Raw genomic sequence first — 20,826 nt, 5'->3', positions numbered from 1 at the left:
AGTAAGGGTAAGACCTGAGACCAGAGGTGCCACTGGGCCTTCAGTCCACCACCAAAGGCATCAAAGTGGCCACTGAGGAGTTAACATGAGACCAGGGGACCTGGCCAGGCTCCCATGGCCACATTGGCCACCCACTGGGTCTCAACCCAGAATGAGACCCACAGATGAGAGCACCCTGCACAGTGCTAAGAATGCAAGGAAGCAGTCATGCCCCCTCTACCCCTCCAGGCTCAATTTCTCTGTCAGCACCAGGAGCTGGGATTTATAGCGTTTCAAGCAGCTTGCTGCTTTGCCCCTCACAGGGACAATCGTAACTATTACAGCATCAATGAGCCCGTATTTCTGCCTGGCGCACACTCGCCTGCTCCCCTCCTGACAGGGTGCTGAATCAGCTCTCAGCTGGGGGGCTCTTGGCTGTAGCAGTGGGGTTAGAGGCAGTCTGCCAGGGCCAACTCACTGCCTCCCCCACAACCCAGCTCTGCAAAAGAATACTCCTCTGAAATCCTGAACTAAGGGAGTCACTCACCTGACAAAAATCTTCTCCATCTCCTCCAGCCTGTATACCTCCTTCACCCTGTGTGGAGAGAGAGAGTTCCTGAGGGCTGCAGGGAGGATGTTCTTGTCTGGCAGCAGCTGGGAGGCAGGAAGCTGCTGCTTCTGGCCTGGGTACCTGCAACCCACCAGAATGAGGACCCCTGGCCAGGTTCACTGCTGTCCCTCACAGACCTGCCATAGCCCAGAGCTACCAAACACTGCATTGGTCCCACCCCAGGGTAACTGGGGAGCACCACTATGCTTATGGAAGAAAGCAGAGCATGGTCTGATGCAAAGCTGTCTCTGCTGGATTCCCACCCCAGGCCATCCTCACCGTCACCAGAGGCCAGAGCACCAAGGTCCAGGCTCTGTCCAGATCCGTCACCATGGGTCTTAGGGGTTCTTGTAGCAGCATTCCTTCCAAACAGTCTTAACAGGCCTTTTACCATAGGGGGCAGGGGACCCCAACCCAAGTACAAGACTCCACCTCTGGGAGCCCTGGAATATGTCTTTGAAACTGCTCCTGGGTAAGATAAGATCCCCAGAGACCCAACAGCCACCACAACCAGCACAGGAAGGGTGCCTGGGAGGTGCCCCTCAGGATCAGGCTGACTGGACATTGTACATCACGTGTAAAAAACACCTCGGTCTCTAGTCCTATGAAGCCCCAAAGGTAGTAACCTCTGATTTGGACACAGCCTGCAAAGCCTGTTCTCCATCTGTTGGCTCCCTGACTGCTCGAATCCTCCTCTCCTCCCTCAAATGCCTGGAACCATCACACTAACATGGCAACAAACTTTCTCTTTTTCATGTTCAAAAGCTCACATTCCCTCAGCACCCTTTTCTTACCTGAGAAAAATGGAAAGACCATGTGATATGCTAACGACATTCAAGCGTGAATATGCGATTCACAAGGGGTGTGAGCGCTCCCAGGAGCACGTGTGTCTTAAATGGGGACACCTTATCCCCTAGGAATGAATCTCTTCTCTGAGGTTGGCCCACTGGGACTAGGCTGGAGAGGCCCTGGGGTGAAGGAGACACTAATCCTAGTGCCCACTCCCCCCCCCCCCCCCCAAACAATTCACACTCACCGAGGGTAGTCTTATCTGTAGAAAGCCAACCTTGCCTGGTCCCCTGTCCTGAGCTCTCCCATCCCCCACAGGATGGGGAAGCAGGCAGTGACCAGAAAGCAGCAATGGGAGCTGGGCTTTGGAGGGAGAGACCATATGCTCACCTGATGGGATTCATGTCAGGTCGACTGGGCTTGGAAACCGCTTTCACAAATTTCTCAGCAAGCTGAATGCTACGGTTCAAACAGAGTCTCTCAGAGGCAAGCAAAAGGCCTCCACCACCAGCCCAGGGCATTTCCATGACAGCAGTGAGGGAGGACATTTAGAAGTGCTCCAAGAGGCAGCACTCCTACCCCAGGAAACCCGCCCTGCCCTTCTCCACTAACATCTTTATGAGCCCTCCCTCTCCTGGATTCCAACACCAAGTTTGCGACATCTCGGTAGGCTTTCCTGAAGTGTGCCTTGAGCTGGGCTCAGCCCCTCCACTCAAACTTCAAACATCACCTTTACTGTGTATGTCCACTCACCCCAACCCAGTGATAGCACATCACACCCACAGGAAGAAGCAACTTAGGAGTAAGGTCAGCATCACTGCAGTGATGTTCCCTTCCTCCCTTCTAACAACTGATTTAGGCATCCATCCACACGCAAAAGGGATCCAGATGAACAGACTTAACTAGGTCCACCCATGCTTAAGACATGTTCTTCAGAGACCCTTCCTCTTGCCCTAAGGTTATCCTCTTGCTCAACCGTAACACAAACATCACTTTTGATCTGAACAGCTATGGTAAAATGGAGGGTGCTGGTATCTATAGCAATCAGGGCCCAAGGCCTAGCAAACTATGCAGCACCAATACTAATTCCTCACCCTGCCCCTGGAAGCAGCTAATGGGTGGGAAAGGGAAGCAAAGGACATCCTCAGGCAGAGAAGGCCTGGGTGAGGGGCCAAGCCCCCGAGGCTGCTGCCACAGAGCTGCCCTGGCCTACCCCACCCTCCCACCCCAGGGTCCAGGTCAAACCGCTGGTTAAAGTGCTGCTCCCGCACGTCGCTGCCGTTCAGCACGAGGACGTCAAGGATGTGGATGGCACTAATCTTCCGCTGGGCCTTCCCCTAGAAGGATAAGTACACTGCCCACCTGGCCAGGCACTGGCCTGGGGCCCACTCTGCCCACTATGGCATGCTGGCCTCCATTCTACTTCTAGCCGAGGAAGGGAAAGACTCTAAACAGGGTATTTCTCTTGCCTTCCCAGCTCATTCTCAGCACCACACTGGCCCAGACTTCTAGCAGAGATCTGAGGCTCCAGGGGATGAGCCCCTGGGGCTCAGTGAGAGGTGGCTGCCATGGCGCTCCAGCCGGGGCCTAGCTTCCCAATCCTGTCAACTGTTCCCACGGACTGTTCTGAAAGTCACCTGTTTGGCTGTAATGGCCAAAGCTCAAGGGGTCCCTGGTAAAAACAAAATCAGCAGCTAAAAAATACCCAGCAGGCCCACTGGGGCCCTCAATGCCCACAGATGATGGAGATCCCTCTTACACACATGAAGACTGTGGTCCTTCCTACCTGAACATATCACAGAGCAACTACTGGAGGAGAAGGAATCATTATAAAGCCTTCCCCCAGCTCTGGGCCCTGTTTAGTACCACATACAAGGTAACCCAGTTAACTCAGGAGGAGCTTAGCTATACAGCTTAGCTGGCAGGACCAGACACGTGAACAGAACCACCTCTGACCTCCCCTTTCAGCTCATGGACGATCTCCACAGACAGCAGAGTATCCCGGGGTAGCTCCGTCTTCAGGTCCAGCTTGACCCAGCGATCTGACTGGCGGCCATCCCACGTGTAAATCTGAGACTTCTATGGGCAGAAAGAAACGGCCCCATCAGGCAGGCATGGAGAGCAAGGGCTGAGAGGCTCAGTTCTCAGAAGGGCTCTTAGTTGGCAGCTATAAGCTGACAGGGCTGGGAAATGTCAGCAGAAAATGTCTAGGGGAGACTAGCCAGTTCTACTTCAGCAACAGGGATCTGGTGGTCTTCCTGGTGGTCAGGAACAGGCCCAGGGCACCATTCCAAAGGACTACATCCATGATGAGTGGCCCTACATCCATGATGAGTGGCCCTCAGGAAAGATCAAGCTTGGGACATCTCTGAGATGAGCTTGCAGAAGGGTACAGCAAGCTGGGGAGGGAGGGCGGCAGTAGAAAGATAACGTGTGAGAGAATGCAGTAAGGGAACAGAGATAAAGCCCCACAGAGATACAACACAAAGTGGAAAGACAAGAGCAATCATAACTTTACCCAATTAAGATACAGAACTGCCAACGCTTGGGGTGCCTGGGTGGCTCAGGCAATTAAGCGGCTGACTCTGTTTCTGCTCAGGTCATGATCTCAGGGTCGTGATATTGTTGGGCTCAGCCCTGGGTGTGGAGCCTGCTTGAGATTCTCTATCCCCCCTACCCATCCCTGCCCTTCACTCACACACATGCCCTCTCAAAAAATTTAAAAAATTGCCAAGGTTTTCCCTCATCTTAGACTCCAAGGGCTCCAGAGCAAGATGAGATGATGAGGGAAGCACTGCAAAGAAATGGCTGCATGGATTCAAGCCACATTAGCCTACTGACCATCCTGCTAGCCTGGGAAGCTTAATATCACAAGAAAAGGAGCAATGCAGAGATGATTAGGCAAATGTGTGAATAAATGAAAAACTAAATGGATGAATGGCACCTGGCTAACTCAGAGGAAGAAAGGAAGTGAAGCTTTAAGAAATACCTTTCCTGGGATCTAAGCCTCGGCTCCCTGGCGCTAAGAGAACATGCACTAAGTGTGGCAGGCAGCTGTCCAGACTCCCACAAACATAGACCAAGGATCTACCATCCCAACTACTTGATAGGAAGCCAGCAGCAGACTCACCCCCAGGCCGATGAGGAACTTCTGCTCACTGCCAGACACCATGCAGCGGTAGTCCAGCACTGGGCGGATCTTCTCCAGGGTTTTGGAGGTGAGCAGCGTGGGCTTATAGCTGAAGATGTCAATCTCAGTGCCCTGCAGCCCCGGGTCAGAGAAAACATGGCTGAGTTGGGGGAAGGGACAGGCGCTCAGTATGGGTGCCTGTATGAGGGAGGGGGCAGGCCGGGAGAGGTGAAGGACAGGAAGCACTTGCTAAAACATGCCCCCCTGCACCCCCTGCTCTACCTAACCATGCATTAACTGGGATCTAATTCCATCTGCTTGGAATGTTCCTTTTAAGACCTATTAGGAGAGGCTGGGAAGGGAAAGAACACTGAGTCCCTGAGTACAGATCAATTTACCAGAGCTATAAGGAAATGTCACCAGAATATAAAAGCCACCCCTTCAATCAAACTGAAGGTGAGGACTCATCAGTAGTTCTGATCATAGGTCTGAGGGCGGTTAAATGACCTCTCCACCCCACTCAGGAAAATGTACATACGCCACTCTTTTGAGGTCATCTTGAACCACATTCTCCAGTCCTTGACCTCACAAAACCAGCACAATGGCCCACAATCTGGGCCAGATTTAAATGAAGCTCACAGAAAAGCTGGAAGTCAGGTGATAAAAAAAGAACAGAGCCCAAGAATTCCAAGGACCAGCTCACCAGAAACACAACGGGAGTCTAGGGTTAGGCTAGCCCCACTGTGGAGCTCCCCTGGCAGCCCCTCTTGGCCCTCTGCCCAGCTCCCCTGCCTGAGATCATCCCACACTTGTCTCCCCTGTAGGCAAATCTCATGTGACCCTGAACTTGCCAGGGAGTGCCAGCCAGCCCCACCCTTTGTGCAAGGAGGAATGCTGAGCACATCACATCACCAACATCACATCTTCAGACAACCCGACGGGCACTTGGGGAACTCAAAACCCTACACCAAAGGTTCCCACCTATGGTGGCCTCAACCCAGACCCTCAGAGCCTGGGAGGTACCTGCACAAGCCCTACGGAGACCAGGCATCTGGGAGATCTCAGCAATACCTTCCACATCTAAAGTTAGGCCTAACTTTTTATTTTTACCAGATACCAAACTTACCTGGATTAGCTCAAAGAACTTAGATTTGGGGTCTGAGGAAGAAGGAGCAACTCGAGCCTGGTCTGGGATCTGAAAGGAGACGGCAAAGAGCTTTGATTTTCAAATGCACTTTCCACGAAGGCTGTGTGGGAGCATAAGCAGGTGAGGGGATCGGTCCAGACAAGGGAGGAGGCAATGGCACCTAAAAAAGGACGCTAGAAAGCAGGAGATGGATGTGGATAATCCAGTCACCACCCCAGTGCAGGCCCTGAGGCTGCACACCACAGAGGCCACTTCCTTCTCTCTGAGGTTCTTGTGCGCAATGTTGCTGTACAAGCCCCAACAGCAAAATGAAGCCTGGTCACCCAGCACCCTTGTCCTTTTTGACCCAACTGCAAGACTACACTGACAGTGAAAGAGCCAAGAAGGTAACTCCTGACAATGCTGAGACGTCCAGCTCTGGAACGTCATGAGGGTAGGCAGATGGTTTCACGCAAGGGAGACCCTAAGGTCTCTACAGCCTCCCTGTCCTGGAGCAACAATGGGTTGGGGAGATGCTCACCCCCCAAAGTCGAAGGCACTCTTTCCGGATCTCTGCCTGCCGAGGCTCACTCAGGGTCCTGGGAAAATGAAGCCAACAAGCGATTAAAACCTCCAAGAGGTACACCCCTCAGAATCCCAGAGAGAGGAAGCCCACGTGAATAAACACGTGCATGCACACACAGAGCCCACGCTGCCCTCAGCCTAGGATGCTAACAATACTCACATAGCTTTGCCCCTTAAAGATGGGAACTCACTTGTTTTACACAAAATGAGATCACCTCCCCTCCCCACAGCAAAGGGAAGGAAGACTATCCTTCTGATCACCCTGGATGCCAGAATTTCCCATACAACCTTCTCCCAACTACCCGTCAGTACTTCCTGGCTCCTCTCTGCTGATATAGGTCACATTAAGTCCATCCCAGTGGATGTCACTCTGCCCCAGGAAGCTGAATCAGCTTCTGCTCACCCCCTACCAGGGGACTGGTTTTCCTGGACCAGTCCTATCTCCGTTCTTTTGATCTCTCTTTAGTCTGTGTCCCCCAACATTATATATTCCATTCATACTATGCCACTCAACATCCTCTAATGCCCTATTAATAACTCTTCCTGTATCCTTTTCCTGGGTTATTCTTCTCTGCCCAAACAGAAAGTCTTTGAGGGCAAGGTTCTTGCCATATACTTCTCTGGCATGTTTCACAGACCACAGCAGAATATAAGATAAAAGAGAAGATGTTTTAAAATTAAGTTTGTTGAAATAAATGAAGAGCTTAGGGGGAGGAGCAAAATGAAAAGATCTTCCCTTGAAATAGGTGAATTCTGGGGAGTGGGCAACACTCACGTGTCTTGAACAAAGGCATGGATTTTGGCCAGAGCTTTGATCTGCAGACTGCAGTGGCTAGAGAGAGAGGGGGGGGGGAAATGATTTAATTTCAGAAGGATTACCAAAAGGACAGCCAAAAGATATCAAAAAAGAGAAGTTCAGCCAGAGCATCTGTATTTGGGGGAGAGGGGTTGGACAACGGAAAGAGAACTCCTTCGACCACACCCGAAGTTACCGTTACACGGGGCCTGCTGAAGGCTTACAATAAAGCAGAACTGAGTTAAGCCCTCCAGACACTCAGCTCCCAAGTCCTGCTAAAAGTAAAGTTCTGATCCCATCCTTAAAAATTTGAAAGCAGTAGTGAACTAATTCTAAATAAAGCAACAACAAAATCCAGACCCAGTTCAACTGCAGTCTAAACCCACCTATACTAACAGCTGCCCTTTCTACTTTAATTCCCAATGTTCTTTTACACACAATGTCTGGCATTAAATGAAAAAGCATGTGACATGTGATAAAGCAAGAAAATGTGACCAACTACAAAGCGGGCAAACAATTCAACAGCATAATAAGACCCAGAAAATGGTCGGAATGTTGGAATTATCAGACCAAGCCCTTAAAATAACTGGAAAACATGTTAAGGAATCTAGCAGAAAAGATGTACAATGCACATGCAAAATAAAGAATTTTAGCAGAGATACAGAAACCACATTTCTAAAAAGCAAAGATTCTAGAAATAAAATATAACAGAGATGAAGAATGATTTTGATGGGCTTATCAGTAGACTGAAAACAGCAAAGGAAAGAATCAGTGAACTTGGGAACTGAAACATTAAGAGAGAAAAAAGTGAAAAAAACACACCAGCACTGAAGCTCTATAGGACAATAGCAAACAGTTTAACACAAATAAGTAGAGCCTCAGAAACAGAAAAAAGAATAGGACAAAAATACTGACAAGATAATAGCCAAGAATTTTCCCAAACTGTTAACAATGAAATCAATCTACAGATCCAATGTCAGAGAACCCCAAGCAGAATTAATACAAAGAAAACCATACATAAACACATCATAGTCAACATGCTGAAAACAAAGATAAAGGGAAAATCTTGAAAACAGTCAGAGGAAAAAGGACATGTGGCATGCACAAAACAGTAAGAATAATGACTGACTTTTCATCAGAAACAAGGCAGACAGAGAACAATGGAACCTTATCTTTCAAGTGTTGAAATAGAAACATGGCCAACCTCAAATTCTATATCCAATGAAAATATCCTTCAAAGATGAAAGGGAAATGCACTTCCAAAGACAAAGCCGAAGGAATTACTCCAGCATACTTGCCCAACAAAAATAGACTAAAAGAAATTCTTTGGGCCAGAGAGAAATGATTCCAAATAGAAACCTGGGTCTGCAGGAATGAAGAACACCAGAACAGGTAAGTAGGTCAGTAGATATCAAGGAACTTAAAAAAAAATTTTTTTTTAATTACATATATAGGTATACCTTGTTTTATTACTCCTCACACATTACTGCACTTCACATATAATGCATCTTTTACAAACTGCAGGTTTGTGGCAACCTTGTGTCAAGCAGGTTGGTATCATTTTCATCATCTATTGGTATCATTTTCCCAACAGCATTTGCTCACTTCAGGTCTCCATGTCACATTTTGGTAATTCTCACAATATCTCAAACTTTTTAATTATTATTATATTTGTTATGGTGATCTGTGATCAGTGAACTTAGGGGCCCGAAGATGTGACTGAATTGCTATAAAACTCGAACAGATGAGAAGCTGCTTCTCACAGAAAAGCAAAGAAAGCTGTTTCTTGCGACAGAATCTACTCCTGGTGAAGATGTTGTGAAGATTGTTGAAATGACAACAAAAGATTTAGGATATTACATAAATTTAGTTGATAAAGCAGTGGTAGGGTCTGAGAGGACTGACCCAATTTTGAAAGCAGCTCTGTTGATAAAATGTTATCAAACAACATCACATGCTACAGAGAAACTGTTCATGAAAGGAAGAGTCATTAATGTGGCAAATGTCACTGTTGTCTTATTTTTTAAGAACTGCCACAGCCGCACCAACCTTCAGTAACCACCACACTGATCAGTCAGCAGCTATCAGCACTGAGGCAAGACCCTGCACCAGCAAAAAGATTGCAACTTGCTGAAAGCCCTGACAATGCTCAGCATTTTTTCAGCAATAAAATTTTTTTAAAGATTTTATTTACTTATTTGACAAGAGAGTGAGCGAGCGAGCATAAGCAAGGGGAGCAGCAGGCAGAAGGAATTTTCCCAAACTGATAACAATAAAATCAATCTACAGATCCAATGTAGCAGAGAAGCAGACTCCCCACTAAGCAGGGCTCAATCCCAGGACCCTGGGATCATGACCTGAGCTGAAGGCAGATGCCCAAATGACGGAGTCACTCAGGCATCCTACAATAAAGTATTTTTTTTTAATTTTTTAATTTATTTATGATAGTCTCACAGAGAGAGAGAGAGAGGCAGAGACACAGGCAGAGGGAGAAGCAGGCTCCATGCACCGGGAGCCCGACGTGGGACTCGATCCCAGGTCTCCAGGATCGCGCCCTGGGCCAAAGGCAGGCGCCAAACCGCTGCGCCACCCAGGGATCCCTGTATTTTTGAATTAATATTTGTACATTGCTTTTTGTACATAATGCTATTATACACTTAACAGACTATATTACAGTGTAAACATAACTTTAGATGCGTTGGGAGACAACAAAACTAATTTGTCTTGCTCTATTGCAATATTCACCTTATTGCAGTGGTCTAGAACCAAACCCACAGTATCTCCAAAATATGCCTGTACAGGCATGTGTACATTTAAATCTCTTTAAAAGACACGATGGACTTTACAGTTTAAAATAAAAATAATAGCAAGGTAAAGTAGACTTTAATATGAAGTAAGAACATAAAGGCAGGACTATAAATGCATATTTACTATGGTAAGGTTCTTACATTGTTTTTTTTTTTTTTAAAGATTTTATTTATTTATTTATGAGCGACAAAGGGGGGCGTGGGGCAGAGACACAGGCAGAGGGAGAAGCAGGCTCCATGCAGGGAGCCTGATATGGGACTCGATCCTGGGTCTCCAGGATCACACCCTGGGCTGCAGGCGGCGCCAAACCGCTGCGCCACCGGGGCTGCCCAGGTTCTTACATTGTTCATGAAGCAGAATACTTTTTGAAGGTAAAGCATGATAAAGATGCATATTGTAATCTCTGAAGCAGCTAAAACATAACAGGTATTTTTAAAAAAAAAACCCAAGGAGATACAAAGGCATTTTAAAAAATGCCAAACTTTCCCCCCAAAAAAGGGTGGGAAGAGGAACAGAGAAACAAAAAGAAGACAGAATAAACAGAAATCAAACAACCAAGACAGAGGATTTAAATCCAAACATATCAATAATTATATTCCATGTAACTATACTAAACACTCTAATTAAAAGGCAGAGACTGTCACATTGGATAAGAAGGTAAGACCCAACATATGTTATTTATAAAGACAAAGACAGGCTGAAAATAAAAGGGACATAAAAAGACAAACCAAGCAAATACTAAGCAAAAGAAAGCTGATGTAGCTATATTAATACCAGACAAGGCAGACTTCAAAACAAAGAGTATTGCTAAAAAAGGATATTTCATAATGACAAAAGGTCAATTCGTGAAGAGTAACAGAATACAGATCTAGACACTAATATCTCTCATGAACACAGACTCAATAAAATATTAGTAAAATCAAATATAGCAATATGAGGATGATACTCATAATCAAAGTATATCCAAAAATGCAAGATTTGTTTACCATTTCAAAAATCACTCAATGTAATTCACTGTATTAATGGAATAAAGAAAAATACAATTTCTATAGATACAGAAAAGTATTTGACAGAATTAAACATCCATTTATGATAAAAACTCTAAAGAAACTCAGAATAAACTGTCAACCTGATAAAGGACTCTCTAAACAAACTTACTAACACCATACTTAATGAATGATTAAACACTTTTTACTTAAAATGAAGAATAAGGCAAGACTGTCTGCTTTTATCACTTCAATTCAACAACAAACTGGAGAAATTAGTCAGTGCACTAAGACAAGAAAAAAAAAAAAAAAACAACTACCATATGATCCAGCAATTCCACCTGTAGGTATTTATCCAAAAGAACTGAAATCAGAATCTTGAAAAGGTATCAGTACTCCCATGTTCACTGTAGCACTATGCACAATAGCCAACATGCAGAAGCAACCTAAATGTCCACTGACCGAGAATAAAGAAAATGTGATAATACATGCACGATGGAGTATTTTAAAAAATTTATCTTAAATTTTTTTTTTTTTTTATCTTAAGTAAACTCCATACCACATGTATGGTTCAAACTCACAACTCCAAGATCAAGAGTCATATACTTACTGAGCCAACCACAGGCACTCCTTTACATACAATGAAGTATTATTCCAACTAAAAAGAAATTAAGCAACATGAGACAACATGAATGAATCTTGGGGACATCATGCTAAGTGAAATAGTCACTGAAAGACAAATACTGTATGATTCCAATTATATAAGGTATCTAAAACAGTCCAATTCATAGAACCAATAAGTAAATTAAGCATTCTCACAGGATACAGTCAGTACACAAAAATCAATTGTATTTCCACACACTAGCAATGAACTAGAAAATGCCATTTTAAACATACTACTTACAATACATCCAAATGCACAAAATTCTTAAGGATAAATTTAGCAAAAGATGTGTAAGACCTCTATACTAAAAACTATAAACTACTGCTGGGGAGACATCAAAGAAATTCAATAAATGGCTAGCTTTTAAATTTATTGATATAAATATTTAATATTGTTAAGATGTTAATTTTTGCCAAATTGATTCATAACCTCAATGTACTCTTCATCAACACTCCAGCAGGCTTTTTGCAGGAATTGACAAATTCTAAAATTTACATAGAACTACAAAAAACCCCTAGACTAGCTAACAGTCTTGGGGGAAAAAAAAAATCAATGCTGGAGAATATATACTACCTGACCTCAAAGTATCTTGTTTCAAGGTACAGTCATCAAGAGAATATGGCAAAAGACAAACAGATGGACAGAACAGAACAGAGTCCTCTAGATATAATCAGTTGCACATACATATTTATAGTCAAATAATTTTCAACAAGAGGGCCAAACCAATTAAATGGAAAAAGCAAAGTATTTTTAACAAACAATGCTGGAACTGACTATCTATAAGGAAAAAGAAAGAACCTCGATTCCTACCATCACACCACATGAAGAAATTTATTTCAGGTAGACTACAGACCTAAACGAATGAAACTTCTAGATGAAAAGAGGAAAGTATTTTCCGGATTTTAGTATAGGCCAAGACTGTTTAGAGAAAAAAAAATCACTAACAAAAAGAAAAAAATTGATAAATTGAATTTCATCATCAAAATTTAAAAGTTCTAGGCATCCCAACTGAAAGAAAAGTAAAATTATCTCAGTTCACAGATAACATGACCTTTTATGCAAAAAACCCTAAAGTTTCCAACAAAATCTATTATAATAAGCAAATTAAGCTAACTTGCAGGACACAAAATCAACACACCAAACCAGTCATTTCTATACACTAATAATGAGAATTCTGAAAAGGATTAAGAAAACAACTCCACATACAACAGTGTCAAAAAGAATAAAATATTAGGAATAAATTAAAGAAGTATAAAACTTATACACTAAAAGCTACAAAACACTGCTGACAAAAACGGGAAAAGAAATAAATGAATGGAAAAACATCCTGTGATCATGGATTGGATCAATATTGGATCAAAATTGTTATTAACAGGACAATACTATCCAAAGTATAATCTACAGATGCAATGCAATCCCTATCAAAATCTCAATGGCAATTTTTGCCAAAACAGAAAAAGCCGTCCTAAATAAAGTTCATATGGAATTTCAAGGGACTTCATAGCCAAAACAATCTTGAAAAAGAACAAGGGGAGCCTGGGTGGCTCAGTTGGTTAAATATCTGCCTTCAGCTCAGGTCATGATTCCAGGGTTCCGGGATGGAGCCTTACATTGGGCATCTTGGTCAGTGGGGAGCCTGCTTCTTCCTCTCTCTCTGCCTGCTGCTCCACCTGTTTGTGTTCTTTCTCTCTGTCAAAAAATAAAAATCTTAAAAAAGAAAAAGAACAAACTGAAGTTCTCATACTTCCTTATTTCAAAACTTAATACAAAGCTAGAGTAATCAAAACTGTGGTACTGGCATAAAGACAGACAGAGCAATGGAAAGAATAGAGAGCCCAGAAATAAACCCTTGCATATATGATCAAATGATTTTCAACTAGGGTACCAAGACCATTCTATGATGAAAGAACAATCATTTCAACAAATGGGTTGGGAAAACTGGATATCTACATGCAAAGAATGAAGCTGGAGTTAATACAAAAATTAACTCAAAATGGATCAGAGACCTAAACATAAAAGCTAAAACTATAAAACTCTTAGAAGAAAACATAGCAAAAAGCTTCATGATGTTGGATTCAATCATGATTTCCTGAGGCAAATTCATAGAGCTAGAAAGTATACTAGAGATTACCAGGGGCTTTGGGGTGGTGTAAATGGGGAGTTATTGTTTACAGAGTTTCTGTTTTGGATGATTAAAACATTCTGGAAATATACAGTGATGATGGTTCTACAACAATATGAATGACTAAATGCCACTGAATTATACACTTTAAAAAGGGTCAAAATGGTAAACTATTTTATGTATATTTTACCACAATAAAAAAATGATTAAAAAAAATTTTAACTTCTGCTTATCAAAAGATACCATTAAGAAAATGAATAGGCAAGTCACATATTAGGACAAAATATTCACAACACATTATTTGAAACCAGACTTGTATTCAAAATATAGAAAGTGTCCCCATAATTTAATAAAAGGACAAATCAATTTTTAAAAGGTCTAAAGACTTGAAGAGACACATCAAAAAAGAAATATACAAACAGCCAATAAACACATGAAAAGAGGTTGAACATCATTAGCCATCACAGAAATACAAATCAAAACCGCAAGAGATACCACCTTACAGAATGACTATTATCAAAAAGAAAAGAAATATCACGTGCTAGTGAGGATGTGGAGAAAAGGGAATCCTTGCACAGTGGTAGGAATGTAAGTTAGTGTACCCACTATGGAAAACAACAGAGTTTTCTCAAAAAATTAATTACTACCACAGTCCAGCAATTCTACTTCTAGTATCCAAAGAAAACAAAAACACTGATTTGAAAAGACATATGTGCCCCTAGGTTCATCACATTATTATTTACAACACCCAACATATGGAAGCAAGCTAAATGTCCATCAATAGATGAATGGATAAAGAAGATGCATGTATATACAATGAAGTATTACTTGGCCATAAAAAGAATGAAATCTTATAATCTGCAACAATAAGGATGGATCTAGAGGCTTATTATGCTATGTGAAATAAATCAGACACGAAAGATAAAAACTATGACTTCACTTATATGGGGAATTGAAAAAACAAAACAAATGAACAGATACAAACAAAACAGAAACAGACTTACAGATACAGAGAACAAACTAATGGTTGCCAGAGGGGAAGGAGTAGGGGGGATGAACACCTATGAACAATAGGTGAAGGGGATTAAGAGGTACAATCTTCCAGCTAGATAAGTAAGACACAGGAATATAAAGTAGACCATAAGGAACATAGTTAATAACATTGTAACAACAATGGTGACAGATGGTAACTAGACTTCTGGTAGTGAACATTTCATGTATGTATATAAATACTGAATCACTATGTTCTACACCTAAAACTAATACAATATTCAATTTTAAAAATATACAAAAAAGGGATGTCTGCGTGGCTCAGTGGCTGGGTGTCTGCCTTTGGCTCAGGTTGTGATCCAGGGGCCTGGGACTGAGTCCCACAATGGGCCCCTTGCAGGAAGCTTGCTTCTCCCTCTGTCTATGTCTCTGCCTCTCTCTCTCTCATAAGTAAATAAATAAAATCTCAAAAAAATAAATTAAATAAAATAAAAATAAAAATATACAAAAAAATAAAACCACAATGGTATAACACTACACCCCCACCAGAATGGCTAAAATGACAAAGACTAACAATATCATATGTTAGCAAAGATGTAAAGCAATCAGAATTCTCATACTCTGTTGGAGGATGTATAAACTGGTACAAGCACTTTAGAAAACTGTATGGCATTATTAAAAAGTTAAATATACACCTAACCTATGACCTAGAATTTCTGTTCTTGGATATTTATCTAAGAAAAATGAAAATATCTGTCCATCAAAAGCCCTGCACAAGAATGTTTTTAGCAGCTTTATTCATAACAGCCCCAAACTAAAAATATCATTAAGTGTCCATCAAAAGAATAATAAATTTGGTATGCTCATATTATGGAATACTACTCAGCAATAAAAAGGAACAAACAAATCCCACATGAAAGAATCTCAAAAACACTATGGTAAGGAGAAAAACAAAACAAAAAAAAAAAAACAGACACAAAAGTGTCTATGATTCCATTTATACAAAGTTCTAGAATAGACAAAACTGATTTATGATGATGAAAATAAGAGTGGTTATTTTAGGCTTGATGGATAGGGGCACAAATAAATTTTCTGAGGTTACAGTAATATTGTTGTTCATAAAATGAAATGTAGGCTACATGGATATATACATTTGTCAAATATGACCGAAGTGTTTACATAAGATCTGAATTTCAATTATGGAATTTTACATTGATCCTTTTAAAAAAGAAAGAAAACTGATTCATTATAGGACTGTTTAAACACTGTACTATTGGGAGCACTGAGGAGTCCAGTTGTGCAACGTATCCACACACACTCATAGCAGCTGGCAGCACAGTTCAGCAAAAAAGAAGTCCAGAAATATTACAAAGCCCTGGTTTTGCTGACTCTAGGCCAGTTCACACCTGTTTCCTCACATATAACATGAAGCTCAGTATCTGCTCTAGTTTGGTATCTGGCATTACCATCAAGATGAGAGCGTTGTGACAGTACCGTGGAAAGTTAAAATACTGTAGGATGATGGTAAATGGGTAAAGACTACCTCTCCTGTAATTCTCCAGGGCCTCCTATACCTTCTCTGAGAGACAGGACTCTACACCCTTAGAAATGACCTTTCCAATACCTGTTTTGCCCCATGAGAAAGCACTTGGTGATTCACTGCTACTATACAACACTCCAACATACCTCAAAAACTTTTCTCTAAGGCTTGACCACTTAGAAAACTCAGCCAACTGTCACAGCTTTAAATTATTATAATCATTACAAAATTATTTCAAGGGCGGGGGGAATCAAAGGTTTAAAACAAAACAAAACTGCATTCAGATCACCCATCTGGGGAATTTATGAACTGGCAAAAAAGCTTTAATATCAGAAACTTCCAAAGTATGCCGCATACTTGCTTCCTAGCCATCTCCTGTCTCCAAACAGGGAGCTTCAGAAGGCAACAACCATGACAGCCTTTCACAAACAGAAGCAATTAAAGAGTAGTTACTCCTGCCTCCAGGAACACAGGACAAGGCTGCTCTCTATCAGAGTTCACTATCATACTCAGGTTCCCATGGGCAGGGCTGTGACAACCAGGTTCCCAACAGCCACCCCAGGGACAGAGCAAGGGAGAAGGACAAGGTGTCAAAATCCCAGAGAGTCCTGGAACAAGCAGACCAATCCTAGTTACCAATTTTTTATGACTGACAAAGTGATACCAAGAGCCAGTCATTCAGTTCTTCATCCTCTAGTCTTCCTTGATACCCCAGTGGTGTCAGCAAAAACACCTGGTTTGCTTACCTCTCATTGGACCGTATCATGTAGTCAGTAAATTCGTGGTCTCCCTTGATCACCTCCAAGGGGACCACAAGGTTGACATCAGAATCGGTGTTCTGCAGCTGATTGAGTTTAATATTGACTGAGAAGAGGTAATCCCGCACGTCATCGATGCCCACCTTCAGGCCCTTGCACACGACATACCTGGCAGAGAACACCCTGTCAGTCCACTGAGCAAGGGCTTCTCTCCCACATTCATCCTCCCCAAACTCCTTGCTGAGCCATAAAGCTCAACAACCTTAAGTCTATGCACAAAGAACAGCACAGACTCTGCTGCAAAAGTTCAATGCAATTCCTTCCTTCTTATGCTGGGCTGTATTTCTACTCTCTGTGGCAGCGGTTCCCAAATGCCCTATGCCAGGCTGGCTGCATCACCATCACTAGGGAGTCTGGTAAATTATAGACCTAATTAACTGTGGGATTCTCCAGCAATGGAACCCAGTAATCTGTGTTTTTAACATAAGCCATCAACAATTAAGACTGGCCACATCTTCTCTCACATCATGCATGATGTGTACTGTGTCCCTACTGGGATAGCAATAGTGCCTCTGGTTGGCAGCCCCTTTACCCTTGCCCAGCCCATGTCCCTTCAGGTGCCGCTTCTTTTGGTCACCTCCTTCCTGGACCAAACCAAGGATCCCCCACAAAGTCTGAAGAACAAGGCTCATAGAGAAGGAGGCAGAAGCTGAACTGGCACATCACAGAACCATTAAGATCTGAATCCTGACTCCTATTGACTCTAATAACTTCCTTAAAATCAGGGTTTTAATGTAAGCTTGAGTAGTTACGCCATAGAGGTGCATCAAAATTTGCTGTTCTAACATTTAGTCAACTAGTCTGATTAAAGTGGAGAGGAAGGCCTCACCTCTCTGAGTTGGCAGGACGGCTGGTAATTGGCTTAAAGAGACAAACTCGTTCAAAGCAGCAGTACAGCAGGTAGATGAGCCCCACACTGAACGGTGTGAAAAGATCAAAGGTTTTACAGATGAAGTGGCCTCCTAGATTAGAGCAAAAACACCAACAGTAGTCAGCGGGTTCTATCCCAGGAGGTGGTAAGGTAATCTCAGGGAGTAAATGTGACAAAACCAGGGACCCACCAGTTGGGCCCATTATAAAGAGGCAATTTAAGGGGGAGATTCAGCTTTAAAGGGGAATTTGGAGATTCTCTCGCACTTACTTCTCTATATTCCTTGTTTAACCACCTGTCAACTAATATAAACACTTTTTAGTTTGTTTTACTCCTAAGCCTTGTACATGCTCTTGTCCAATAGGGCCTCTAATGGGTCCTAGGCTGAGGAAACATCACCTGTTCGGACCACGGACAGGGCCATGAGGAACTGACAGAGCAGCAGCTGCTTGCTGAGGATCTCTTGCAGGTTCTCCTGCCCCTCCACTGAGAACCCCTGCAATGAGAGTATAAGAATTGGAGTAGGAAAGATAAGTGATGAGGACTTCATTCATCCCTACCCTACAAGTGTTTTCATTGATTTCCACCATCTGACTGATAAAGATATGGCTCAGTGTTTAAATTATTTTGGCATGGTCATATGGCACCTCATGGATGAAGCTAGAACAAGGATCCAGGCCTGACTACTAGAACAGTGCCGCTCTTCTGCTCCATCACTCAGAGGAGATAGAACCAAGTCTACCTTTCCGAAGAGATGGTCCAAAAAATTTTAAAACCCATGGGGGAAAAAAACAAAAAAACTAAAAAACAAAACAAACAAACAAACAAAAAACCCATGGGGGAATCCAGGGGAAGAGTAAAGGAGGACAGAGGGAAAATACTGGCTGGTCATAGGCCAACTACAACATAGGATACAGAATACCGTCAGTCCAAGACCCAGAGAGGGGTATGAATACTCTGCTTGGGCTTACTCAGCCACCGTGCTGACCACTGAACAGGCCCCAGTGTGGTGACAGGAGTAAAGTTAACACAACTCTGCCAGTCACAGCGATTTCTCTCTCTGCTGACCAAAACTCCCTTCCTATCTCAGGACTCTCCCTCAGGCCTGCAGACTCTCTGGCCAGGGTGTTTGTTCAAAGAATATGCCCTGCTATTCCTGAAGTGGCCTCCCTCCCTGTGAGATGCCAGCAAGGGGCAGAGAGCCAAGCTCACAGAGAAGTCAAGGAGGTCAGTGGCTGGAGGAGGAGGGAGAGGAAAGTTATTGTTTACTAGCTACAGAGTTCCAATTTCACAAAAAGGAAAAAAGCAAGGAAATCCGTTTCATGAAAATGTGAACATACTTAACGCTATTGAGCTATGTACTTAAAAACAGCTGAGATGGTACACTGTATGTTTTTTATCACAATAATTTTCTTAAAAAAAGTATAAGAGGCTGACCTCTGTTAAGCTGGCTCCAGCCAGATCAAGTCTCTCTCACTCAGTCCCAGAAAGGTAACAGCTAAAAGACTCAGAATCAAAAATTGTTTAGCAATGCCCTTTTTATAAATTTATAGATGTTTCCCAAAATGCATGTCTATTTGTAGAGTCAATTAAACAGGGGGGGAGGGCATCTGGCTGGCCCAGTGGTTGAGCATCTGCCTTTGGCTCAGGTCGTGATCCTGGGGGTCCTTCCTGTGATCAAGTCCCGTATGAGGCTCCCTGCAAGGAGCATCCTTCTCCCTCTGCCTATGTCTCTGCCTCTCTCTCTCTGTCTCTGTCTCTGATGAATAAATAAAATCTTTTTTTTTTAATAAATAAAATCTTTTTAAAAAACAACAAAAAAAGCCCAAGTCTCCAGTCTATGTTGACTAAGCAGAAAGACAACACTTGAGTTTGCACTCTGGCTGCCACATGGCACCTCAACTGCCTCCCAAGCATTATCGGGCCCCCACATCTACTCAGCTGGAGTAGCCCCTCCCTCTTCTTCCCCTAGGCCTGTCTCTCCATTGTTCCCTACTGTGCATAATGCTTTGGTAAACCAGGGCATCTTCAGATCCTGACATCCAGCACATTCCTTCACCTTTCCACATGATTACTGCTTTAGAGGCCACCCAAGGAGCTCTAGAGGCCTTCTCAATTCTAGCCATGTGACCCTGGAGCAATTGCCATATTTTCGGTCCTTCTTAGAATAAGTGGTGCCTCACTCCAGAAAAGACCACCCACGGCATCAGATTGCTAGGTGAGAAAGCTACAGTGGGATGGATGTCCTAGGTAACTCCAGCAGCTGCCTAAAGAACAAGGCTCCCTGAATATTCACTTCAGCCCAACCACTGACAGAGCCTCCTGTGGATTCCCTTGAGCTGCTGCCTTTGGTTATGTGGTCATTTGTCAGCCATCCAGAGGCTCAGGAGCTTAAGGACAGCCTCTACCAGGAGCCACGCCCTGGTGACAAATGATGGAAATGTTCTTCCCAATCCATTTTGCCTAGCCCATCTTAGTCATAGTTCTCCCCTAGCATTTCTCATCAAGGTCCTCTGAGAAAGTAAGCGAAGAAGGGCCACTTGCTCCAAGCAAAGGTGTCCAAAACATTACAACGTTGACGAAAGTATCATTGAAAATATGTGCAAAAAGAATAAAAACATACATCATACATCCCTACTATCTGAACAGTGAGCTACCACGATCTGGGGCAGCAAAGGACCAAATAAAAAAGCTTCTAACAAGATAAATACCTAAAGCATCACCTTATGGAGAGATCACTTACCCCATCAGCCATCAGAAAGTGGACGCCCTTGCGATCTGTGTTATCTAAGACAAAATTCCGAAAAGCAGTGATGTTCTCTGGGCGGGTAATATCTCCATCTCCATCGATCCCACCCTCACCTGATAGGACACAAGATTCACAGTTAGCTCATCTGCCCTGTGTGTCTCAGGGGCTGGGACACAAGCTCTCTGGGGTTTTGAACATACGTTCTCCTCAAGGACCAAGAGAAAAGGCCCTGTGAGGAGCAACCCACTATCCACATCTATCCT

General features: G+C 43.2%; 1 protein-coding gene across 2 annotated transcripts in view; it reads right to left on the bottom strand.

Annotated features, from left to right (window-relative positions):
- CMTR1 (cap methyltransferase 1) overlaps positions 1–20,826 on the bottom strand; it is a 50,691-nt gene that overhangs the window by 3,431 nt on the left and 26,434 nt on the right. For both annotated transcript variants that reach the window (XM_038553917.1, XM_038553918.1), the window contains exons 10-21: positions 20,558–20,676; positions 18,214–18,310; positions 17,773–17,905; positions 16,872–17,051; positions 6,995–7,051; positions 6,176–6,233; positions 5,635–5,703; positions 4,509–4,640; positions 3,335–3,457; positions 2,624–2,715; positions 1,769–1,837; positions 527–574 (exon numbers count right to left, since the gene is read on the bottom strand). In XM_038553917.1, coding sequence (XP_038409845.1) covers positions 527–574; positions 1,769–1,837; positions 2,624–2,715; positions 3,335–3,457; positions 4,509–4,640; positions 5,635–5,703; positions 6,176–6,233; positions 6,995–7,051; positions 16,872–17,051; positions 17,773–17,905; positions 18,214–18,310; positions 20,558–20,676 — 1,177 coding nt within the window. The remainder of the gene's footprint in view (positions 1–526; positions 575–1,768; positions 1,838–2,623; positions 2,716–3,334; positions 3,458–4,508; positions 4,641–5,634; positions 5,704–6,175; positions 6,234–6,994; positions 7,052–16,871; positions 17,052–17,772; positions 17,906–18,213; positions 18,311–20,557; positions 20,677–20,826) is intronic.

Source organism: Canis lupus, chromosome 12 (assembly GCF_011100685.1).
Source record: "Canis lupus familiaris isolate Mischka breed German Shepherd chromosome 12, alternate assembly UU_Cfam_GSD_1.0, whole genome shotgun sequence".
Taxonomy (NCBI): Eukaryota; Metazoa; Chordata; class Mammalia; order Carnivora; family Canidae; genus Canis; species Canis lupus.
The sequence above is the reverse complement of the archived record's forward strand: the minus strand, read 5'-3'. Positions and strand labels throughout refer to the sequence as shown.